This window comes from Oreochromis niloticus, linkage group LG19, assembly GCF_001858045.2.
Source record: "Oreochromis niloticus isolate F11D_XX linkage group LG19, O_niloticus_UMD_NMBU, whole genome shotgun sequence".
NCBI classification, from domain to species: Eukaryota; Metazoa; Chordata; class Actinopteri; order Cichliformes; family Cichlidae; genus Oreochromis; species Oreochromis niloticus.
In genome coordinates this window covers 14,651,632-14,678,135 of record NC_031983.2, presented here as the reverse complement: position 1 = coordinate 14,678,135, position 26,504 = coordinate 14,651,632, and the positions used below count along the sequence as shown (strand labels likewise).

The 26,504-nt window shown below is 40.4% G+C and overlaps 1 protein-coding gene across 1 annotated transcript in view; it reads right to left on the bottom strand.

Moving 5' to 3' along the window:
- Positions 1-205: 205 nt before the first annotated feature.
- The window catches only part of LOC109195816 (testin-2-like), a 41,339-nt gene continuing 15,040 nt past the window's right edge, over positions 206-26,504 (bottom strand). The window contains exons 4-6 of the mRNA XM_019348535.2: positions 1,005-1,122; positions 700-806; positions 206-539 (exon numbers count right to left, since the gene is read on the bottom strand). Of these exons, the coding sequence (XP_019204080.2) occupies positions 472-539; positions 700-806; positions 1,005-1,122 (293 nt within the window). The 3' untranslated portion in view covers positions 206-471. The remainder of the gene's footprint in view (positions 540-699; positions 807-1,004; positions 1,123-26,504) is intronic.

Genomic DNA, 26,504 nt, shown 5'->3' with positions numbered 1-26,504 from the left:
TTCTATACATTTCATTGTCATTGTAGCCACAAGGCACAGGTTTTACTACTAACAAACTGTTATTAATTTGTTATGAAGTACCAACTGCAGGTTGAGACATTCATTAAATGGTAAAAAAAAAAATTAATTAAAGATATTTAAACTCATTTAAACAAAAATATCATCCTTGGAGGCTCTACAGGAAAAAACAGGAATTGATCAGTAAGCAGGTTTTATTCTTTGGGGAACACAAAAGTCTGCAGAAAACTGTGCACACAGATGCAAAATATCTCTCTCTGAAAAATGCGTGCTAAAAACCACACATCACCAACACACTGAAAAACACACAAGGAAATTTTTATATTTCAGTGTGCAACATTTTTTTCCCCCCACATTTATTGATAACTTTTAAAGAGTTATACCCCTAATCAACAACAACACACCAGAAACAAAACAATATGTTATTACAAAACTTGCTAATTAATTAATTAATTACCTAATTAAATACATAAAGAAAATAAGCACCACTGGTTTCCACCTCACTGAGGAAAGTGCAGGACCTGGAAATACAATAAAAACATCAATTAATTATCTGTAGGATGCAAACATATTTTTAGCCTAATCTGTGCAGATTATCAGGGGTTGAGATGTTTATATGTAATTTTGAACCAATTTTGGTTAAGCTAGAACAAGAAAGAAAGATACAGCTGAGTTTCTTACCGCCTCTTGAGACCAGAGGGTAGCTTGCTATAGTAGCAATTGCACACTGATTGTTCTTGTTCCTGCTCATCTTAATATATCCCTGCTCTCCCCAGTTAATACCCCAGCTGCAGAAAGAAAGAAATTAACAACACTTAGGAGATAATGGTTGCTTTCACACTGACAGATTGACAGCATGTAGATCTGTAATTTGTTGTGAAGCCATAAATAAGATGCCTTTATGCAGCTGTGTATCAGCACTCAATGAATGTTAGCAGGAACGAAATGCATGAATTTTAATATAGACATCACATGCGGGTATTTACCTGTTCTTGACCAGCCAGTAGTCATTTCCATTCTCAGTACCATAACCCACAACCTGCACAGCACGGGAGTACGTTTCATTGCTGCATGCAGGCTCATCATACACTCCTTTAATAAAGCCTGCAGACAAATGGTGAGCGGTAGCTAAAATCCTTTAATAAAAATCTTACATAAACCTTTGCAAACCAAGAGAAGACATTCATTTAAAAGATTTCTTTCCAGTTTGTCTCCTTCTTCTGAGGTTTGCAAGCCTAAGGCCATATAAGCAGCCGATGTTTCACATGGCAACTGAGTCCACATTTCGCGTTTTTATACAACAAAATTGTTCATTTTTAATTATTTTTTTGTTAACTGAAACTAGTTTATGTCAGTCCAGATAAGTACAATCAAAATTCTTGATATTAAGCCCCTAATAATATGAGGATAAATTCTGCTCTCACTCACATTTCCCAGAAAAGCTCAACTTGTTTTGCAATATTCTTTAACCTGATGTCTATGAAAGCATGACTGTAATTAAAATTTAATTTAATATGTAATTAATACATTTATACCAATTGGATAGTAAAAATGTATTAATCACCTTTAAGGTATTTTGAGCAGAACAAAAATCACTGTTAAATAAATAAGCTATATATGAAAGTAGGTAACTGAAGCTACTGAAACAAATGCTTAATCTGCAAACTTTAAGTAATTAAATAATTACAATTCATAATCTAAAATCATGGAAAAATACAGTGATCAAGTCAAGTTGTTTATTCATTCTCATATTAAGCACTGATTTGGTTTGTACGATTCCTCAGGTTCATTTGCATTGACCTGTAACTACAAACAGACTTGCACAACGCAGCCATGATTATGCAACCCTGTGGGTTTGAAACTGGTACAAACTTTTCTCCTATCCGTCCACTAACAAGTACCATCTTGCTAATGTCACTAATCTCACTTTAGCCTTTTTCAGTTAAAAAAAGACTTTTCACCCTCAGTTTCCTCTCCTGAGAGGTGGTTTAGAGGTGCTTGTTTGAGCATTGATCATCTAATGACATATTTACTTTTGGTGTGCTTAACTGTGCTTTTGACACAACCTATCCTGTTCTAACATATTAATTTTATTTTAATTCGTATTCTTCATTTAATTAAATGCTGTGAAATGTACAATGTATTACATGTTTAATTTATAGCAATAAACAATAAAAATACCAAAATATGAAAAAAATATAATTGACAAATTCATGTCATACATTGCAGATAGTAATAACTACAGTGCATTTAGACAAACATGCAGGCTCTCAAAAACAAATCTTTTTAGAGTTCTTCCCTGAGGAAAGACTAAAAAGATAAATGCGATAAAAGATAAATATACTTGGCTGAGCTCAGAGGTGAATGAAATCTTTTTCTTCCAAATGGACAGTTTGGAAGAAAAACTGTCCATTTGGACATCCCTCCTCTAGGAACTCAGTCTCTCACAGCAGGTAATATGTATGTGTGACATTGCATGTGACAAATAAAGGCTTGATTTACTGATTGATTAAAAAAAGTAACATAAAACCAAAAAGAAAAGTTTAAACATGTGGTAGTCAATAAGGTGTAACAATCAGTGCTTTCAGTGTGTTAATAGTTGGATGGGTGACTGAATGTTAAGCATGCATAGTGTTGTATGGTGTAAAAACTAAAGCAAGTCCAAAGCCATCCAATCAAATAACATGTTGCGTTGGGTATGCCTTATCGGAGCATCACATTAAATTCGTTTTATGATTTGTACAATGATACTTACAGATGTTTTTTTTTCTTCCTCTTCCCTTCTTTTTCAGATTAAAATGCTGTGCCATTGTGGTATTTTAAAATGCTGGTTCATCATTGCTAAATGATGAAACAGCGAAAATGCTCCAAAACAACACTGCAGCATCAAAGTCCCTTGCTTAAGCCAGAAACACAGCACAAACACTTTCTTTCTCAAAATGCCTTGCTTAAGAAAAGTTACCGTTTCTGCAAGCAAGGCATTTTGAGGAAGTTGGTGTTTCTGTAACCAAGGCGTTTTGAGGAAGTTAGTATAACTTGTGTGCTTCTGGTCAAAGCAAGGTACACATGTATGTTTGTGGTGTTTCTGCTGTGTTTTTGATTTAAGCAAGGTATGTGTGTAAGTCATTGCATTTCTGGCTGATGAAATTGAATTTTAAAATACCTGTGGGTTTGAAAGACTGTGGGATAATTCTCTGGTTTGTCTACTTACAAGCACCATTATGTTAATGCCACTAATCTCCTCTTCAATAGAATTAACGCAGAAATTTGGGCATGTATTCCAAACCTATAAGCATTTTCCTTATGTTGGAACCTCTTGTGTTTTCAAATATTTCTAAATCCTCAAATTTTCTGATTTGTTCATGAAGTTCACATGAAAATCTGTGCACCTGCTAAACAAAATATATTTAAATGTTTTTATTTAAATTATGGAGAAATTGAAAGGGAAATCAGGACTTCATTAAAAAGTGAGGTAATCACTTTTTAATGAAGGTAGGAATAGCGATGTGTTGTCAAGCATTTTTTCCTCATTCTCTGATAGAAATACAGATGAAAAAACCCAGAAAAAAACAGCAATGTGTTGTAAAATTATGCAAAGCATTTTGAGGAAGCTGGGGTGGGAGACTGGCTGTAAAATAGGAACATTTGCTAAACTGTTGTCTGGTTTGAAATGGACTAATCCTTATTAAAGATTGACTCACTAGAGGGTCAGAACACCGTGAAGACAAAAAGCTGGGTCCCTGAGTGAGCAGCAGTTTTCAGGGTGTGTTAATCATGATGGCAATGTATAAAGCAATGTATACTACTGCTGAAATAGTAGCCCTAAGCCCTCTAAACCCGACAGTACTAGCTATTTTATTATACTTTGTTAGATTTATATTCTTTGTCAAACTTGACCTTTCTGCATGGCTTCTATTGTCCTAAGATTTGTATAATAATGAGGTATTATTCCTTTAAGAGATACAGCCAAAAGAATCAATACACGATTGGGATATCGGTGCCTCTTTCTCCAAATTCTAGGACTATGATTACCAAATGGAATGCAAACTTTATTTTAATCTCAAAACAGAAGCATTTCCAATTTCCATCTTTCCATCATCACAAACTTGGCATCATCTCCGGGTAAGATGCCAATGTCAATTCTGTAATGATACTGAATGAGAGACGTGCAATAGTATGATGAACAGTAGGCCCTTCTGTACAAAGGCCGTAAGGGTGGAAGAAAGGGTGGTGCAGTTGGAGTCAAGAGTGATTGCAACAGGAGTGAAGTGAGACGTGAACAGTTTGTGAAACATAAATTCTTATTTTAAAAATTATTACACAGTAAAGTCAGAGATTCTCCAAGGTTAGTGTCTCCTTAATGTCTCTCTCACTTTACCGTCCCATTCCTCTCACACACATCCTCCAAGTTCATTGTTACCACAAACAAGCCACTCCATACAGAATCTCAGTGAGAGGCCTGTTATTTGAATCATTTCATTACTCAGATTAGATTTAGGTTAACCTTGTACTTGATTATATTCCTGTTAGTACCAAGCATGATTAACTATCAGCAAAATCACATATAAATTATAATTGATCATCATTTAGAACATTACCCAATATCATTTCTTATATTCTAACTTAATTTTTGAATGGTAAACTGCCTTATGATTACTCTTTGCAAATATTCTAATATTTTGAGATACTGAAGCATAAAATAAAAAATGTTAAATATTTTCTTTCATGTTTAATTAAAATAATCATTCTCATTATACAGGACTTATGGTAATAGAAACTAAATTATTAATTAATTAGATTAGCGGCTGATCAAAATATGATTTATAAGCACTTCTGACAGGTTGTTCACTTTTGATGAAGATCCTGAATTTAACAATATTGTGTTTAATTTAACATAAATTCAATATCAATCAAGTAGCAGTCATGTGTTACTGTTGGGTTTCATTACCGTGGATGCATTCCAAAAGTTCATTGTGCTTTAGCAAGGTTTCTAAGTGAGAGACATCACCCGCAACTATCTGCATTGCAACCATAATCGGAGCTGTTCATATTCTCCAAATTCTAAGGAAAAAACATCTTCAATGTTCCCTTTATTCCCTCTTTTAGTGCAGGGTATACTGGGATTATCCTTTATGAGGAGAGGAGAGGAGAAAAGCTGAAAACTGTTTTTTGTTGTATTTATTGATGAACTGATAATTTATATAAGCTCTCTAGTGATTATCATCAGCTATATTAACTGTGCTGTGATAAGTGTATATGTTTCTGAATAATCAGTTTGCATTAGTAAGGTCTGTGTTGAAGCCTTTAGGATTATCATAAATTAATTTTTACTTCAGGTCAGCTGGGAAAAGCGACGGATGGAGTTTATTTTACTTCAGTAAAAGAAATCCAAAAAAGGGAAAATGGATGGATGGATAATTTTATAGGCTATCGGTTAGATCTAGTAAGTGAGGAAATTAATTGTGATCTTGCAGTTGCAGTGTGATCTACTAACAAATGCTGTCATTAACTTACAATAATGCAACCAGTTCACTACAGGATCAGCATCCTGCCAAGCACAGTGCAAATTAATGGCTCAAAAATCAGAAAACCCATGAGGGAGCATGAGGGAGAGAGTTGTAGGGCTATTAACCAAAATAATAGTGTAAGCTCAGGTTTTATGAATGTTGTCTGGAACATATGTTTCCATTTTACAACTTCAGTTCCAAAAATGACAATGTGCCTGGTAGAAACATTTTATTGTCAAAAGAAGCAATTGCACTTCTGCAGTCTGGCAGCAAATTACAGTGGTATTTTTCACATCCTGTTCTAATTTAAATGAGCTGCATAAAACAACAGGGGTAGAACACATCGTGGTGAATTAAGAAGCACATTTTGTAGTTAATCTTCTGCACACTGTATTTCAGCGCTGCGGATATCTCCCATCACAATGTTAAAGAGAATGTTACATTTTTTGTTTCATCCCTCCCTCAGATTCTCTCACATGAATGAATCTCTGTAATGCATTGCTGAAAAGTGTATTTGCGCTTGTCTATGTGTCTAGTTTTCTGTGCCATATCTAGGATTCAAGGATTCAAGGAAGCTTTATTGTCATTCTCATTGCATGTTTACATGAGGTGGAATGGAATTACGTACCCATGGTCCCGGTTTTCCATAAAAACAACAGAATGACAAGTAATAAAATAATACCAAATAGTAATAAAATAATACAAATAAGTAATAAATAATTCAGATAAGTAATACAAATAATACAAATGAATGAAGTGCAACAACCTGAGTAACAGTATTGAGTAGATTTAGAAGTGTAGGTATAAATATTTTAGTATCAGTAGTAATTAAGGTGCTACAGTAGCAGTTTCTTGTCCATTATGCATTGAGAAGTCTCACAGCTTCTGGAATGAAACTGTTTCTCAGTCTGGTGGTTTTGCATTTAATGCTCCTCGCCTCCTGCCTGAGGGGAGCGGGACAAAGAGTGTGTGTGTTGGGTGAGTGGAGTCCTTCATGATACAAGTGGCCCTCTTCCTGCATCTGGAGGTGTATATTTCTGTGACGAATGGGAGGCTACCTCCGACAACTCTCTGTGCAGCCCTCAGCACCCTCTAAAGGGCTTTCCTCTCTGCCACAGTGCAGTTTCCGTGCCACGCGTTGATGCCGGAGCACAGAACACTCTCCACCGCACATCGATAAAAGGAGATGAGGACTGAGCTCTCAAGTCCTGCACACCTCAACCGCCTCAGGAAGTAGAGCCTCTGGTGTGCCTTCCAGATCAGACTGGATGTGTTGTTTTTCCAGGTGCATACCAAGGTACTTGTAGCTGGGTACTACTTCAACAGCAGAACCTCTGACGTGCAGGGGTGTGTATGTGTGTCTTCCCCTCCTGAAGTCCACAATCATCTCCTTCGTCTTCTTCCCATTTAAGCAGAGATTGTTTTTCCTGTACCAGTCCTCCAATTGTTCCACCTCCTTCCTGTAGCCGATCTTGTCGTTGTTTGTGATTCATCCCACCACAGCTGTGTCGTCTGCAAACTTAACAATATGAAAACCAGGGTGGTTAGGTGAGCAGTCATATGTCAGCAGCATGAACAGAAGGGGACTTAGCACACAGCCTTGAAGGGAGCCAGCGCTGAGGACTATGGAGGGTGAGGAGACATTGTTGATCCTCACAGACTGTGGCCTATTAATCAAGAAGTCCAGAACCCAGTTACAAAGAGAAGAGCTGAGTCCAGGGGTAAGTAATATATCAACTAGGGTCTACGGGATCATTGTATTGAAAGCAGATGTGAAGTCCATGAAGAGCATACGGATGTAAGAGTTTTTCTGCTTCAGGTGGGTGAGGGTGGTGTGATCCACAGAAGAAATGGCGTCTTCTCCGGGTCGATTCTTCCGGTAGGCGTACTGGTGTGAGTCTGAAGTGACACTGATGGTAGTTTTAATGTGGGCTACAATCAACCTCTCAAAGCATTTTGTGACAATTGGCGTGAGGGCTACTGACCAATAGTCATTTAGAGCTGTCACTGCAGAGCTCTTGGGGACTGAGATGATGGTAGCAGTCTTCATGCAGGTGGGGACAGCTGCCTGGATGAGGGAGGAGTTAGAGATGTCTGCCAGGACCCAAGAGAGCCGATCAGCGCCGTTCCTCAACACCCGCCTGGGGATGTTGTCTGGGCCGGCAGCTTTAAGTGAATTTAAGTGTAATGAGTCATTCGTTTAGAGTTGAAATGTTTTTGACAAAGTTCCAAAGTTTTTGAATGCTTGCTTTTTTTCACCTCACATGGTTGTTCACTAGAGTTGAGGTCAATTGGAGAAACAGTAATGACAGTTAGTATTTCAATAAGGAGAGATGATTGAAAAGATAAAACATGATTTACTGATGAATAGAATTTCGATAGAGGTGTTTGGCAGTTAGATTCCAATAGACTAGACCGCTAATGACACAAACAACTTGACAGCGTGGGAAAGTGGGAGTGATATAATGTAGATGGCAGCACTTGGGAGACAGATGTGAGACCATAGATCTTCCTTATTGAACTTACACATAAGTTTCATTACTTGATCATCTTTAGTCTCAAGTATCTTTTGCAGATCTCTGAGGTATTTCTGGGGACATTGTTCCTTTTGAGTATGACTTGAGCATTGAGCTGATGTTAGACAGTGTGAGAGAAGCAGATAAGCAGTGCTCAGCAAGCCCAGGTTTGTTAAACTATGCATGAACATGATGACATGAATTTTACAACTTCACAGTTGAAAACTGGTGAAATATATTGACAGTAATTAAAGTCAAAATAGTTACCACTAAATTCCATACTCACTTGTTGACACAACACACAAGAGAGTCAACTGGAAAATTTCAGACTGAGGCTTTATTATTGTATTATTGTTTATATTTGTCATTCAAAACATCTTTCATTTTTAATCTTTATTTTCTTTCTCCCTTCTTGCATGTGTTGAATGAATTTTATATAAACTTTTGTAAACCAAGAGGAGACATTCATTTAAAAGTCTTTTTTTCCAGTTTGTCTCATTCCTCTAACATTGTTTTAGTGTTTCTAATAGCTACATTTCAATGTTTTTTTTAAATATTTATATCAAATAAAACTAGTTTATGTCAGCAGAAATAAATACAACCAAATACTCCAGGTATAACATTAAGCCCCAGTAACATGAGGATAAATTCTGCTCTCACTCACGTTATCTAGAAAAGTTCAACTTGTTTTGAAGCAATATTTTCCAACTTGATGTCTATGAAAGACTGACTGTAATAAATAAAGTTTATTTATAACATTTATGAAGCCTGTTTGAGGCTGAGCAAAACTCTGGGTTAAATAAACAAGCTATGAATGAGAGTAGGTAAATGAAGCTACTTCTTGAAGTGCATGTTTAATCTGTATTCTTTAGAAATGTCAAGGAGCAGTCGTAGTGTGTTGTGGAGCAGGCAGGATGGAGGACCCACACGCAGGACTCGTAACCGAGAGGTTAACTTAAAGTGCGGTTTATTCACTGGGATGACTCATCAGAAAAATAAACATTACTGAAACAACCAAAATCATGAACACGAAACTGGACACTGGATCAAAATGACCCAGAACCATGACAAGAAATAGTTAAAATACATTAAATCCTTAAAAATAAATACAAAATATTTATTCATTAGGCACTGATTTATTTTGTGAGCGTGATTCCTCCTGTACATTGCCATGCCACTGTTACCACAGACTTGCATAACGCAACAATGATTATGCAACCTTGTGGGTTTGAAAGGGTGTGGGACAAATTTCTCCTGTTTGTCTACTTACAAAAACCATTTTGTTAATGCCACTAATCTCACATTAGCCTTTTTCAGTAAAAAGGATTTTTCATCACCTGTTTCCACTCTTGAGATGTGGTTTAGATGTGGTTTGAGAAAAGCTTAATGTATTGATCCTTTAATGAAATATTCACTTTTGATGTGCTTAATTGTGCTTTGTCCAAAACCTATCGTTTTCTAACATAAAACAACTAATATTAACTTAATGACTTTACCTAATTAAGTGCTGTAAAATCATGCACAGTGTAGCAGTATTAAATTTATAACAATAGCTTATAAATAATGCAAATGCCATTAAATACCAGTAAAATAGTGAGCCAAATACAACTGCTGATTTTGCTGTAAGGCTTAGTTTTATAATTACCATACTTTAAAAACACAGAAAAATAGTAAACATAACACAATATAAAACTACAATGTTACACAGGTAACATTAGGGGAGCTTTTTGTAATTTTCCCAATATATAAAAAACACAAAAAGAATCTCATGTTTAGTTTTTTAGCATTCATGTTATATTTTACAGATAAAAATAAAACAAATACAGTACATTTAGACAAACACGACGGGTCATGAACCTTTTTTAAAGTCCCTCCCCGATAAAAGAATAAAATGTGATAAAAGACAAATGTGTTAAAGTTCAAAGAATGTTTCAGTGTAATGTTCCATTTTGTAACTACTCAATACCCGATGTCATTTGGTCATATTTATAATTCTTTAAGTCTATTTTTAATGTGACATTGATTTTTTATTTTCAATGTAACTTTTACATTTCTGTGAAAATAAATGTTTGCATTTGATTTTAAAGATAGATGAGCTCTACCTCGTCCAACCACAGAGACGAAGAGTTGATTTCAGTTCTTTCATTGAACTGCTTTATGATGGCTGAATAAGCAAGCCTGGCAAAGTTAACTGGTTTCTGTATGATTAGATGCCCAGTTTGCAAGCAGAAGACTCAAGTTGTATGTGCAACATAATATTGATATCTTAACACTGGAGATTTTGAAGTGTTATGTGGCAGGCTTATTACAATGTAACTGAGTACAGCAACCTCAGTTTTGCCTGAATTTAGAACAAGGAAGTTAGAGGTCATTCAGGTCTTTATGTCTCTAAGACTTTCCTGCTGTTTAACAAATTGGTCTTTGTTATTTGGCTTTATAGGTAAATCTCTGTATAGCAATGACAATGCATGCTATGCCTTCTGATGATACTGGCTAAAGGAAGCATGTGTAATGTAAAACACTCGGTCCTAGCACAGAAAGCATTTTTATTCTTAATCAATAAATAAATGTAAATTAAAACATAAGTCAGATCAATATATAAATAAGAAATGAAGTTTGAGTAGTAGAAAATAACTGTTCTAATGTCTGGGTTTTGTGGTGGTGGTGTGTGCACATGAGTCAGCTTCAACGCTGACAGGCCCATGAAAAATGATGAGAGAGACACCGCTTAAACCATTGCTTAAAGTTTAAAGTAAAAAAATAAATTAAAAAAATTTAGTCAATACAATAATTATAATAGTTGGATGGGTGATTGCATGATTAGTATGCACAGTGTTGTATAGTGTGAAATTTAAAGCAAGACCAAAGCCAAACAGACAAATAACACGTTTCATTGGTTATGCTTTATTGCAGCGTGTTGAAACCCATTACATTAAATTAGGGTCATGATATGTGCAATGATGTGACATAAAAGCCATTTTCTCTTGTTGTTCATTAGATGTTCCAAACACTTAAGTTAGACAGTCTAATAGTCTTGTGGATATGCTGTGTGAGTTAAAAAAAAAACAAAAACAGTTGTATGACTTTACACAACTATGTTGGTGTGCTGCTTGTTAGTGTTTCATTAGAACTAACAAAAGGTAAATAAACGTTAGCTACTGATGTTTTCTTTTTCTTTTCCACTCTGTTTATAGTTTAAAAAGCTGTGTCATTGTGGTATTTTAAAATGCTAGTTCATCATTAGGAAATGCTCCGGAACAACACTGACATCATCAAAGTCGCTTGCTTAAACCAGAAACGCGGCACAAACACTCGCTTTCTCAAAACGCCTTGCTTAAGCAAAGTTGTAATTTCTGTAAGAAAGGCATTTTGAGGAAGCTGGTATTACTTGTGTGTTTCTGATCCAAGCAAGGTATGTATGTAAGTCATTGCATTTCTGGCTGATGAAATTGAATTTTGTTTCTGATCCAAGTAAGGTATGTATGTAAGTCATTGCATTTCTGGCTGATGAAATTGAATTTTTCACCTTTTGTTTCTCCTCTTCAGACATTGTTCGAGGCTGATCCTTGTTTGGGCAAAACTTTACGTATTGATCTTCCAGTGACATATTCAATTTTGGTGCGCTAGTTTTTTGGATACAACTGATCCTGTTCCAAAATGGTTGTTTTATTCTAATGTATTTAGTTCCTCTATCACATGGATATGTGTTGCACAACTTGATTTCTGACATGGAAACATTTTCTTTATTTATATATTAAAAACTCGTGTTTTTAAATATTAGGAAGACATGAAAGCTAAGTCTCTGATGACTTCTTTTATTGCTTAGTCAATAAGAGCTGTCAGGACTAGTGATGGGATTTCCAGCTCTTTTTAGAGAACCAGCTCTTTCGGCTCGGCTCACTAAAAAAAGCCGGCTCTTTCGGCTCCGAACCGGCTCTTCAGGTTGTTTTGTTGCTTTAATTGATTTATTATTAACAATAATATAAAATTATGCACAAAAGGAATTACTAATGTAAACAAAAAAAAAGTGGTTTTATTTATATATGTTTATATATAAATATATGCGGTGGCCCCCTAGAGACAAAGCACATACAAACTCCAAAACACATTTCCAGCGTTAACTGAACTTCCCAAACAGAGCTACCTAGATCACTTAAATTACACAATTAAAAGCATATGTGTATTGTTTGTGTATTTATACACAAGCACTCATATATATTCAAATAATGTTCATTTACCTGTTACTACCACACACCAAATCCGGTCATTGGTACTTCCTGGCTGGTGTAGCCACTAGGTAACAAAAGCTCAACACTGCGTCTAGCATTCTGGAGCACTTCTGTTGTCTTTTGTACGTGTTTTGGAGTTTGTACGTGCTTCTGAGTTTTTACGTGTTTTGGAGTTTATACGTGCTTTGTCTCTAGGGACCACTGTAAATATGCTTTTATTTATTCACTCCACATAAAATGTAATAAATAAGTCATATAATACAAAAACCAACTATTCACATTTCAACTTTTAACTATTTAAATTTTCAGCTTTTTCCTTTTAAACACATTTAAAGTGAAACAACACAAAACACAAAAAAAATATGAAAACAAAAACAACATGCATATTGTCTGTCAAATGGGCCTGCGTGAATAAACTTTCTGAATCCTTAATCATCCGCAACTGAAAATAGTTGTGGATGATTACTATATCTTTCTAATGTGACGTTGTTGTCCCTGGCTCTCTTTCTCTCTCTCCCTCCCGCTCTGTTCCTGTGCTACTGCGAGTGTAACTACCGCCCCTCCCCCCCTCTTCCCAGCGCAAAGCACAAGGTTCGTGTGCGGAGTGAAGTGGAAAAAAAGTGCGAGAGAGAGAGAGAGAGGGTGAGAGAAGGAAAAAAATAAAAGCCGGCTCGCGTCGTTCACGTCAAAGATCCGGCTTTAAGAGCCATTTCGTTCGGGACCGACCCATCACTAGTCAGGACAGCTGGATGGATCAGGCCTTTTAGTACATAAAATACAATAGAGGCATTGTGAGTTGTCGTAATCTTTTGGGGCTAAAGGGCTAAATTAAATAAACACCAATGTTTGAAACACAAATCCCACCTGATTTCTTATGGTATCAATTGTAATCTTTGAATGTACAGGTGTTCATCATACTTTTACATCTCCCAGTTCATCAAAGTTGGAGATCCAAATCATGGAGTGATATATAGTTCTGCTAAATCATATTGTGGCTTGTTAATGATTACCTCTGATCGTCTTGTAAAATAAAAGAAAACTGTTTTCATTTTTCTCAAACACTTTGGCACAATTCTCATCCTCTCACTACCCTTAATTTTCAAATCAGTAAAAAATTTCCCTACCCACATTAGGCTTTCTCATTGCATTTACACACACTGCAATTTTTCTAGGAAAACTTACGAGTAATGATATTTCCTAATGCGTTAATGCACTTCTCAGTATCTCACAACTGTCAAAACAGTTTGTACTTTTGTAAGTCAGAACTGTAGCGGAGGATTTTTCAAACTGTTCAGACTTGGAGATATCTTTTAATATATGTGTATACACACACATATGTATATTGTAACGAGCTCCGGAAAGGAGGAGACAGAGGTTTCGTTCGGACTTGCTTCCTGCCGGGTTGGCCAGGGAGCACAGCTGTTTATTGCAGAGAACACTGCCGTGAGCTAACTGCCCAGCGCGGCAAAGGCACAGCCAACAACCACAACAACAACACACAGGGCGCCCTCTGACCCCGGAAGGACACACCGTCGCAGCAAGAGGGCGTCACCTGTCACCATGGTAACATAACATTTAACCATCGTTACACTGCCCCCCAGCAGTAAGTTCCTCGTCCCTGAGGGAACAACACAGTCTCTGAGGCGGGGGGGTAGTCTACGTTCCCTCCTTGACCTCCTGAGCCCCTGGGGGGTACACAGAGCTTTGGAGCTTTGAGGTGTAGAGCCCGAGGGAGGGGAACGCAGCTCCGGCCAGGGGTCCCTCTGTGCAGGGTCATGGGGGCTCTGTACACGTCCCTCAGGGAAGGAGGGGAGGGACTGTCCTCTATAGGGGGCCATCCGGTCTCTGTGCAGCGCCACTTTCCTCCCTCTAGGAGGCAACTACACCCTGTAAACAACTTCCCCCACTCACTCCAGGACGCTGCAGGGCCCCACCCAGCTGCTATCCAGTTTAGGGCACCGGCCTTTCTTTCTCTTTGGACTGTAGACCCACACCAGCTCCCCAGCACGGAAGTGCCTCCCCTTCGTGGTGATGTCATAATTCCTCTTTTGGTGCAGGCCTGCCTTCGCCAGCTGCTCCCGGGCGTAGGAATGTACAGAATCCAGCCGGTCCTGCAGCTTCCTTGCGTAGTCTCGGCCTGGTGGTGCCTCTGGCGCGTCCGGGGGCTTCCCAAAAGCCAACTCAGCAGGAGTTCTCAGCTCTCTCCCTAACAGTCCCAGTCCTGTTGGTGTTCTGAGGTAAGGATGGCTAGCTGCTGGGCCAGCGTCCTGTTAAACCTTTCCACCAGTCCATCACTTTGGGGGTGAAGTGGGGTGGTGCGGGTCTTCTTAATCCCAAGGCGTTCGCACATGGCAGCGAATACCTTGGACTCAAAGTTACGCCCCTGGTCACTGTGGAAGGTCTCTGCTGTTCCAAAGCGGCTGAACATCCCCTCCACTAATGCATCAGCGACAGTCTCAGCCTCCTGATCTGGGATGGCATATGCTTCCGGCCACTTGGTAAAATAGTCCATGGCCACAAGGACATAGCGGTTTCCTCTGTCTGTAAGAGGAAATGGGCCCATGACGTCCACAGCTACTCGCTCCATTGGAGCTCCTGCCGGTTGCTGCTGAAGCTGAGCCTGGGAATGGTCCTGTGGCCCTTTGTGCGAGGAACATGCATCACAGCTGCGGCAAAAGTCTTCCACATCCCTCCGCTGCTGACCCCAGTAGTAGCCCTGGCGCAGGCAGCGTAGGGTCTTGGAGACCCCAAAGTGGCCGGAGTGCTCCCATGGCAGGCTTCCAGCACAGCTGACCTCAGCGACCTTGGCACCACAACCAGCCACCTCTCCTCCCCTGTGGAGGGATCCTTCCAGGCACGCTCCAACACCCCCTCCTTCCGCTCTGTCCTCTCTTGCTTCTCACAGTAACGGCAGCCAGCTGCAGGACATGGGCGGCGAGAGAGGGCGTCTGCGTTAGAATGGTGCGTCCCTGCTCTGTGCTCCACAGTGAAATTTAAGGCCTGGAGCTCCTCCAGCCAGCGAGCCACCTGTCCCTCTGGCTCCCTGAAAGACATCAGCCACTGGAGGGCAGCATGATCAGTTCTGATAATGAATGAAGTGCCACACAGGTAGTACTTAAAGTGTCTCACCCCTGCCACCACGGCCAGCAGCTCTCGTCGTGTGACACAGTAGCGCCGCTCACTCCTGTTCAGGACCCGGCTGAAGTACGCCACCACCTTCTCACCGTCCGGCCCAACCTGCGACAACACAGCTCCCAGCCCCACATTACTTGCGTCAGTGTCCAGGACAAAAGGCAGGGTGGGGTCAGGGGGGGCAAGGACTGGGGACTCTGTCAGCGACCTGCGGAGAGTGTTGAACGCCTGCTGACAGTCCTGGGTCCAGATGAAGTCACGGTCCTTCTGCAGCAGGTGGAAGAGTGGTGCAGCTATAGAGGAAAAGCTCTTCACAAACCTCCTGTAATAAGATGCCAGTCCCAGGAAGCTTTTGAGCTGTTTCTGGTCCGCTGGTGTGGGCTACTCAGTAATGGTGTGAATTTTTTCCTCCAAAGTGCTGATGCCCTCATGACCCAGCTTGTGGCCCAGAAACTCCACCTCCCTCCTCATGAATTGGCACTTGTCGGGGTGCAGTTTCAGGCCTGCAGCCGCCACCCTCCCCAACACTTGTCTCAGGGCATCCAGGGCAGCATCAAAGGAGCTCCCGTGTACTAGAAGGTCATCCAGGTAGACCAGACACCGTTGCCGTGGAACACCAGCCAGCACACTGTCCATCAGCCTCTCAAAGGTAGCCGGAGCGTTACAAAGACCAAAGGTCAGGACTTTGAACTGCCATAGTCCCCTGTTGGTGCAGAAGGCTGTCTTCGGTCTGGACTCAGGGGACAGTGGCACCTGCCAGTAGCCACTCCGCAGGTCAAGGGTGGAGAACCAGGAGGATCCGGCTACTAAATCGAGAGACTCGTCAATCCTGGGAAGGGGGTAAGAGTCCTTTTTTGTCACTTTGTTGAGTGGTCTGTAGTCCACACAGAAACGCATCCTTGGGCTGTTTTTCTTAGGCACCATCACCACAGCGGAGGCCCACGGGCTATCAGATGGCTCTATGATGCCCGCCTTCATCATTTCACACAACTCTCTGTCAGCAGCCTCCTGATGAGCCAGGGGCAGGCGGCGGGGGCGCACTTTAATAGGCTGGGCATCCCCGGTCTCAATGACGTGCTCCACCAAGTGTGTCAAGCCAACATCACTTTCCTTCAGGGCAAAAATGTCTCCAAACTCTTTTAGTACCTGGCATAGACTCTCTTGCTGCTGTGGAGTCAGCCCCTCACAGTTATTTGACCAGATGCTCCTCACTGCTGAGAGCCTCTCCTCCTCCCCCGCTTGCTGTTCTGCTGGCGGGTCTGCGGGGGTCTCCGAGGTGGAGGTGGACGCTGCAGCAGATGCTGGGCAGACCGGGGGAGGAATAAGCTGCACCTTTTTCCCATCAGGGAGTATGAGGAAGCCTTTGCCCAAGTCCAGTACACCACCAATGGCTCGCAAAAAATCCAGCCCAACGATGCAGGCGTCCTGCATGTCAGCCACCCAGGCAGCATAAGGCACACCGAGGTCCCCCACCTTAAACTGGAACACTCCCCTCCCTCTAATTGGGGCCAGATCCCCGGTCACAGTCTTAAGTCGCACATTAGTTGGTTGCACAGCAGCTCCGGTTGGGACGACATCGGGTCGGACCAGCGTTGCATTGGACCCCGTATCCAGAAGGGCCGTACAGGACAACCCCGCAATCATCACTGGAACATGGCAAAAGTCGCCAACCTGGGTCCAGCCCACAGCGATGACCGCACCGGGTGGAAATGGCGGTGGTGTGGGGATGTCGTTCTCCCTGGCCCGTGTACTCCCACCTACACGGGCCCGTGGGCGTTTCCCTGAGCCGCTGCAAGCTTGGGGCACTGCCTGATGAGGTGTCCGACTTGTCCACATCCCCAGCAGCTCTGTGGTCGGTGGCGTGGGCCAGCCCGAGGGGAAGGTGACTGCAGAGAAGCCGTCTGAACCAAACCGCACAGGCCCGCTGGCATCTCCATCTGCTCCACAGGTGCTGACATAGCCCTCACCACATGTGTGTCATCAGCGCCCCCAGAGGATCCTGCAAGCATCTCCCTCTCCAACGCTAGCTCCAGGGCTACACTGAGATTGGCCGGTCGAGCAAGCTGAGTTTGCATACGGAGCTCTCTAGGGCTCAGGGCCTGCAGGAACTGGTCCTGAGCTAACTCCGCCTGCACTGATGGTGGCATGCTGTCATACGCCCTCCGGCAAAGACACTCGACTTCATGGGCCAGAATGCGAAGGGGCTCTCCTGGCAATCTGCGTCTGTTGTGGAACTCCGACCTCAGCAGCACCGGTTGGTTATACTGCCCGAAACGTCTCTGAAGTGCCCCAACCAGAGTATTATAATCTCCCCTTTGCTCCTCGGTCAGCAGCAGCAGGCATGCAGCTGCATCCTCACACAGGCACAAAGCCAATTGGAGAGCTTTATGTTCCTCAGACCAGCCAGCTGCAACAGCTAACAGCTCAAACTGTGCAATAAACACTTCCCATGGTGTCTTGCCGCTGAACTTAGGCGTTTTTATGTTCGCTGCAGCTTGCTGGGCGCCGCCATGTTTGTTTACATCACGTGACGGCGCGCCAAGCGAGGTCGACTCCCTCCCGACGGAATCGCGGCCACGGTGCGAAAAGGTCCCAAGCCTAGTCAAACCTGGAGAAAATCCAGCCTCAGCAGACAGCAGCAGCACCGTTTCCCTCACTATATGGGCAGGCGAGCGCGGGCGAACCTCCCTCTCCTCCGTCTCCCTCTTAATCTTGTCCGGCAACATCCTCGTGTCTCGTGACGGTCAGCATCGCCAGCAACAGGGTGTCGGGCGTTTTAGGTGGTCGTTCTTCACTTCTGACACCAGTGTAACGAGCTCCAGAAAGGAGGAGACAGAGGTTTCATTCGGACTTGCTTCCTGCCGGGTTGGCCAGGGAGCACAGCCGTTTATTGCAGAGAACACTGCCGCGAGCTAACTGCCCAGCGCGGCAAAGGCACAGCCAACAACCACAACAACAACACACAGGGCGCCCTCTGACCCCGGAAGGACACACCGTCGCAGCAAGAGGGCGTCACCTGTCACCATGGTAACATAACATTTAACCTTCGTTACTATATATATATATATATATATACACATATACATACATATATATATATATACACATATATATATATATATATATATAAAGCAGCAGAGCATGTGGTTGTAACGCAGTTGATACCATGTTGGTAGGATTATTTCATTATTCAGTACTAAGTTAATAGCAGTGACCAGAATCTCATGTGCGATTATCCAGCGGTTAAAGGATTTTTCTATTGTTTATTGTTTAGTTTAACTGTTGCTAGCTTGCCATGTTTTTGCCTTACTACTAGCAATGTGGAAGACGTGCTATTTAGCCAACTTATGGTCTCCAGTGACCCCTTGCTTTGTTAAGTAGATGATGTGTTGTGATTGTTTTCTTAGTCATCTTTGACTTTACTAATTACCGAATTGCCTGTTTCTGTATCCAGAAAACCATGCTAATCACATATGCTGTATCTTCTACAACTATAAGTTCACATATGGCTGCACTGCATTTTGGTTAAACATAGCAAGCTTTGATGTGAACATTTCTTCTGCGGAATTTAATTAAAGATAGTGAACTCAACTCCTGGACTGCTGCAGTCTTTCTGACAGATGACTTAGGCCAGCCTTGTATACCCAGCACTTCCAGTATATACATATTCTACATAGATATATCCCCAGCTTCCTGAAGCTAAAGATGATCTTAACACCTGCTCAGATTTAAAGGTAGGCAGGATTGCTTCTAACTTATTTTCTGAAGTCCATTATCATCTCCTTTGTTTTCTCCACATTAGTGCAGAGGTTGTTTACTTTGAACCATGACTTCAGATTTTCTACTTATAGCTCCTACTCTGTTTCATCAAAGTGGGAAATTAGTCAAACCAGTGGGGGGTTTTTTGGTTTTTTATTTTTTTGCAAACTTAACATTGGAAGAACTCCATAGGGCAGTTGTAGCTTTACATCAAGGGACTTTTCAGCACCTGGTTGCTACTTATAATCTTAATTCCCATGGACACAATCATAATAACATTACCTAAATAAATTGGTTGGATGACTGAACTTTGATTCCAGAAAAATAGCAGAACCTCTCTGATGCTACTGTCATCACTCACAAATGATGCAAAACAGTTTACTCCACAACTCACTTTATTGTTTTGTTTTATTCCCTGTCATTTTACCTCGTATCTTGGAATGAGAGTAAATCTGACGAATCATGATTAAGCTTAGCTTTAAATTGCCACATTATCAAATGTCTCTTTCCTACATCTCTTTTCACACATTTACAATTCAGAATACAGCAACTTGTGATATACTTTGCGCTACCTCTGGTGCCCTCTTGTGATGTTCCCTTGCAATGCCTGTCAAATTGTGCTATATCTTGCAGACAGTGGTCATTTCTCACAGGAGAAACGATAATAGACCAATATTCATCTAAGTGGAATACAAATGGAGCAATCACAGACCTAAATGCAAATGATAGTCAGACTTACTTCTAAACCAATATTCAACCTGAACTACAAAACATGACATATTAAACCCTTTCATTCTTTTTTAACAGAAAAAAATATGCAAAGTGCAGAAGCACAGTGTTAGGAAAAAGGTTAATTTCACCTTTACTGCTACCATAGAAAGTAAGGGTACGGTAAGTTGCAGGTGTTGGCAATTAAATATACTTAAGCTGTTCACCCACGTTCTTGACTACCTGCATTTGTACTCTATATGAATATTTAAAGTACCTTCATACAACGTATGTCATTCACACAAGCCCTTTTTTCTACATCTAAGTACTTCTTATCAATCATTCATACACATTCACACTTTGATGAATGCATCAGGAGCAATCTTGCCCAAAGATACTTTGGGATGCAGACTGATTTAAGGTTAAGGTTTAAGATTTATTTATTTATTTATGACTGAAGCAACAAGGGAGTGAAACACCAATCTTCTGATTGGTAGACAAATGCTCAACCTCCTAAGACACATCAAAGAGGGGTATAGCTAGTTGTACATCCTTATTAACATAATATCAAAATGCATTTTAAAAATAATCTTAACTACAACTTGATTACTCAGTATACTCTGCCAGACTCTTCTCATTGTTGTGTTTGTTTTTTCCAAACAAGTGTTGCTAACAGGAAAGTTACATGGTGCCCTCTAGTGGACAAACTATGCAACATCCACACTCAAAGCATGGTTGAGGGTGGATTCTCCTCAACCATGTCTCTTTGTTTCCCTCAGAAATGTCATTAGTTGTCTGTTGTCAAAATAGACACCAACGTATTGGCAAACAACTAGTAGGATGCTACTAGTTTTTTACCTAGGGGTGGAGCAATCAGTCAGGTGCCAAATCAGCATGTTACACAGTGCTAGGTACTTCTAGTAAGTAGACTAAGAATAATATCATTTTCTGCATGTTTAAAATGAAAAAAATATGTATAAATATGTGCATGTTTAAGAAGATGCATTTTTAGATGTTTAAGGAGAGATGATGATGATTTAATTTTTGTCATAGCCCGTGGCTTGGCATCCAGGGAGCCATGGGAGGCTGCGGTGGCCACACCCTCGGGCTGGGCCGCCTCCAAACCACCTGCGTCCCATTTGAGGCAATCACTGGAGGACTACTTCAACCAGCACTGACGGCTACTCCTCACCAGTAGTGATGGGATTTCCGACTCTTTTTAGAGAACCGGCTCTTTCGGCTCGACTCACTAAAAAGATCCGACTCTTTCGGCTCCCAGCCGGCTCTTCAGGTTGTTTTGTTGCTTTAATTAATTTATTATTAACAATAATATAAATTTATGCACAAAAGGAATTACTAATGTAAAAAAAAAGTGGTTTTATTTATATATGTTTATATATAAATGCATGTGGTGGCCCCAAGAGACAAAGCACATACAAACTCCAAAACACATTTCTAGCGTTAACTGAACTTCCAAAACAGAGCTACCTAGATCACTTAAATTACACAATTGAAAGCATATGTGTATTGTTTGTGTATTTATACACAAGCACTCATATATATTCAAATAATTTTAAAAAAATGTTCATTTACCTGTTACTACCACACACGAAATCCGGTCGTTGGTACTTCCTGGCTTGTGTAGCCACTAGGTAACAAAAGTTCAACACTGCGCCTAGCATTCTGGAGCACTTCTGTTGTCTTTGTATGTGTTTTGGAGTTTGTACGTGTTTTGGAGTTTGTACGTGCTTTGGGGTTTGTACGTGTTTTGGAGTTCGTACGTGTTTTGGAGTTTGTACGTGCTTTGTCTCTAGGGGCGACCATAAATATACTGTAGCGGGTCAGGGTTGTTTTGGGGTTTTGTTGTTATAGTTCTGTTTCTGTTGTTATGGTGATGAGTGACGCGCTCTCTCGGCGACTGTGTTTCCGGGAAGAGAGCGCCTTTTTTTGTTGTTATGTTGTGGTTGCCGCGCTGAGGAGGGAGGTAGCGGCAGTGTTCTGGGCCGGTTGAGAATAAACGGGTGCTCCCAAAGAAACCTCTGTCTCCTCCGTGTCTGAGCTTGCCACAATACTTTTATTTATTCACTCCACATAAAATGTTATAAATAAATCATATAATACAAAAACCAACTATTCACATTTCAGCTTTTAACTATTTAAATTTTCAGCTTTTTCCTTTAAAACAAATTTAAAGTGAAACAACACAAAACACTGCAAACCACAACACAATTAAATATAAATTAAAATATGAAAACAAAAAGAAGATGCACATTCTCTGTCATATGGGCCTGCATGAATAAACTTTCTGAATCCTTTATCATCCGCAACTGAAAATAGTTGTGGATGATGTGGAATTACAGGGATTATTTTACATAACCATCATCTTATCATTGCATTAATTATCATTTCATCAAAGTGTTTATTGAAGCTGCTGGCATTATGGTATAATTTATATTATAGGGGTTATCATAAGCAAATATTAACATGTTTATTACAGGTGCAGTTATAACTACTTTAAAATGATTGAGTTAAATATATATATATATATCATAACTCATATGCTGAGTATATTGGTATAGTAAAATAGTAGCTGAGCAAAGGCCTGAATGTATTCAGCTTCTTGTTGCATTTGAGTTTGCTTAGTTACAGGTGACGGAAGGATGTCCAGCCCATGGTGACCTCAAAGGCCTTAGATCATCACCATATTCTTAAGAGTATGCCACAAGGAGGAACCTCTATGTTGCAGTTAATTCTTAAAATACATGAATGTTCTGTACATGCAAATTATGTGCTTGTAAACGCAAGAAGGGGCGTTACAATACCCTGATGTTATAAAAGCAATCTAGAGTGTAATTTGGGTAGAGATGTACAACTGCTTTGCAGTTTGCACCTCTCCACGCTGCGTGCATTCATTAAAATCAATTGTTTGAACGGCCTTTTCTGGACCATCATTGTTTTACTCTCATCCTCAATTTCGGACCCGTAACATTTGGTGCATTGGCCGAGGGTTGAGTAGAGAGAGTTGGAGGTTGAGACTGAGAGGGTCCGAGGCGCTCGAACGAGCAGACACGAGTCAGTGGTCGAAGTGAGTGGACATAAGCCGGCTTATTCAAAGGTAAGGCACTACCTGTTGAATTATTTCCAAACAGTGCTGAATTGGTTCTGACAAAATTGAAAGTCTACTCACTGAAAATTACTGGCAAAGGTCTGTTTTGATTTTGGTGAAAATCTCATGAGAATTGAAGTTGAAGTAATGATAATGTAAGGTTAAGTGACAGTACTGAGTAAAGGACAAGCAGTTGGACTGCTACGAGGATTTAAATGCAGTTGGACTGCTAAGGAAAGAGAATTTAAAGTAGTTGGACTACTGAATTTAGGATTATAGGTAATTTGGAAACTGTGTATGGTAATACAGTCATAATTGAATATAAAGCTGGGCTTGGACATCGTTAAAGTTGGTTTGGTGGTCGTACAGGATGTCTTTAAAATACTAGTAAATTTCTGTAGAACGGAACTGTGGGATGTTCCAGTAAGTGCATTGTCGGAAGGTGACGCTTCCAATTTGTCGGTGACGATCGACATCTTCCTCTGGGAGGGATAGTTCACTTGGCAAGTGTGGAGAACAACGACGCTCCTAAATAGCCAGTGGTTGGACCACTTCACCGTTTGGAACGGTTTATGCACTTTTTTGGGTAGCAAAGCTTGGAGCTTGGGCGTTGGACGCTTTTAAATTCACTTAGGATATTTAGGGATTAGAGCAGATACAGTTTGGAACTGAGACTGTCATTGATGATCAAAAACTTGGAGTTTCTCCCTTGGAGGGTTAATTAAATTTTGTCTAAATTATGTAGGTTGTGCAATTTAAGGCCTTGTAAATATTATTTAATTTATCAGACGTCTCTGTGTTATAATTTTTATGTTTGTATATAGGCTCTGTCTGCCACGGGCACTGCAGCAGGCTGGTTATTTTGAGAGTGTGTCTGTGTCTATGTAAATGAGATGCCTGTGACTTATTTAGAGTGACATTTCCTGTTTACTAATGAGTGGCTAATGACTGACTGCAGAGCCAGGGTTAAGGACGACTTCAATCTGTGTTTTAAGGGAAGAAATGCAGTTTATGTTTATTATATTTGTGTGACTGTTGTTGATTATGATAAGTATTTCATGATAACTGTAGAATTGGAGTATGGGTTTTGCTTTACACGTCCTTGAACGACGTAATACTTGTTGAGAGTAATAGGACTCATGTTTTATTGACTCTTTGTAATCATACCGTGTTTTTTGACCAACATTTTATAACAGTTTGTGTAAATACACATGTTGGATTCAGGGTATTGTGTAATGATTGTGTGACTGATGCTACAAAACTGACCTAAAGAATGGTGATGTGTGTGGAGAAGCGGGGTGTGAGACGATGAGAGGTTTCAGTTTTCTTTTTCTTTTTTCTTTTGACTTGCTCTTTCTGATTATGAAAGGCATGTTTAAAATACTCGTATGAAAGCGTATTTCGAGTGATTTTAACTGTGTGAATGCTGTCAGTATTTGATTTGAGTGACTGGGTGATTTGTCTGAGTAAGTGAAAAGGGGAAGTCTGAGAGAGAGAAAGGCAGTGCGTGTGAGACGATTTATGGCGTCTGAAAGAGGTTAGAGCATTTAAAAGGTGTGTATGGAATAAAGGAGTGTGAAATATATTTCTTGTGTGATGAAAAGTAGGATGTGCTAAAGTTTGAAAGTGTTTTTAATTCAAGAAAACAAAAAACAAAGGAGTTAGATTAGTTTGAGGAACAGGAAATATTGCTCTGTGTACCGGGGCTGCAGCGACAGGAAATAGTGAACAGGAACTGTGCATGCCCATATATGGGAACTGAGTGTGCACAGAAAGAACACAGAGAGAGAGATTTAACTCTAGGCACATGAAGCAAATGAAACCTTTAAGAAAAAATGAATATAATACTAATTATATGGTTTAGTGTGTCAATACAGGTGGGCGTCTTTCAACTTTGCAACCTTGAGTTCAGCAGCAGAAAAGTAGATTAAAAGAATTGGGAGAATAAGCCAGTTTTTGGCTCGAAATTGTGCGGCTGGATCTCTCACTTTGTCCCTGAAGCGGAGAAGAAGTTCAAAGGACAGTTAATCGCCTGATGAAGACCGATAGAACATCGTGGACTTGAATACAGCAGGCAAACGACAGTGCCACTGATCCAGTAACACTGATGACGACTGACGACCAGCAGCAACATGTAAGAGTAATGTAACATGTACTGTGAAAATACAGGCTGGGCAGTTGAACAGTGGGATAAAGAATTGTGGAAGAGCACTGGACATTGAGTGATATTTTGCCACGCTGGGACTTAATCTGAAAGAAAGACTGTAAAGAAACAGAGAAGAAACAGACTGTGTTTGCTGGAGCTTTGAAGCCCGAACAGGACATTGTGCAGAGAGGACCAGTGAGAGATGAAGCTGGACGAGTTTGACTGCGAGAATATAGGATATAATTGGATTGAAAATTGAAACCTGAACTCATGAATTGTTTAGGGATGTCCACCATAGCATAACAAAGAGGTAAACATTAGAAAAGGTAAGAATAATGAAAGAAATAATTGTTATTACCTTAATGAATAGAAAACACACATACAAATTGTTACATGTGAGATTATTTTTGAAATGAATCAGAAGTGAGATAGTTTGAATCTAAAGCTCAGTGGTGAAATGCATAAATTAAATATGAATATATAGGATGCAATGAAGAAACAGCTTACACGTAGTGTACATTAACATGAATACATAGAAATGCAATGAGAAACTCAATGAATTAATTTAATGAAGAAGCAGTTTACACCCAATTAACATAAAATGCAGGGAAGAACACGCTTACATGCCTGGCATAATTGGTGTTTCTGACCAGAGACAGAGAAATGGGTTATTTAACCACTGGTGATAATAATGAAAATGTCTTAGTTTTGTTATTTTCAGGAGTAAAGCAGACTTGGACCGGCTCTCCACAGCAGCAGTCGGAAGAAAGTTAGAGGTTAACATCTATGGATAAGTTAAGGCAAGTTTCTGGTTGAATTGTTCACAGCATGATGTGTCCAGGAACCTGAAAAGCAAGCCCCAGCTCCTGGCTGAAGACCAGGAGGGCGGTAATTTAAGGTGGGAAATCAAAATGTGGGTTAGTAACTCGGGGAAAAAGAAAACTGACTGCTTAACTGGAGAGTTGGGAAGAAGTCTGGGAGACTGTGAAGTCATAGATGCAAAATAACATATACCCATACACACACAAACAGAAAATGCATTAACCTTATAAAGACAAGCTCCTGAAGCTTAATGAACAGATATTGATTAAAAACCTGGCTAAGAACATAAGCATATGCAATGAAGATCTGCTTGCTGCTTGTATGAGTGAGAGAATGGTGTGAATGGTTCATAAAATAGATGGAAAAACAAAAGAAAAGTGTCTATAAGAGTGACTCAGGAGTGCTCTTGCACTGATTGATCAAAACAAGTGATTAGTATAGAAAGAAAATGAAAATAATTCAATAATGTGATAAAGTTTAAACATGTATTTCTTTTGCCAAGTTAAATTGTTGAGATATGGCTGAGTATGGAAAAGTTTGAGAGCTTGTGTGAATGTGGAC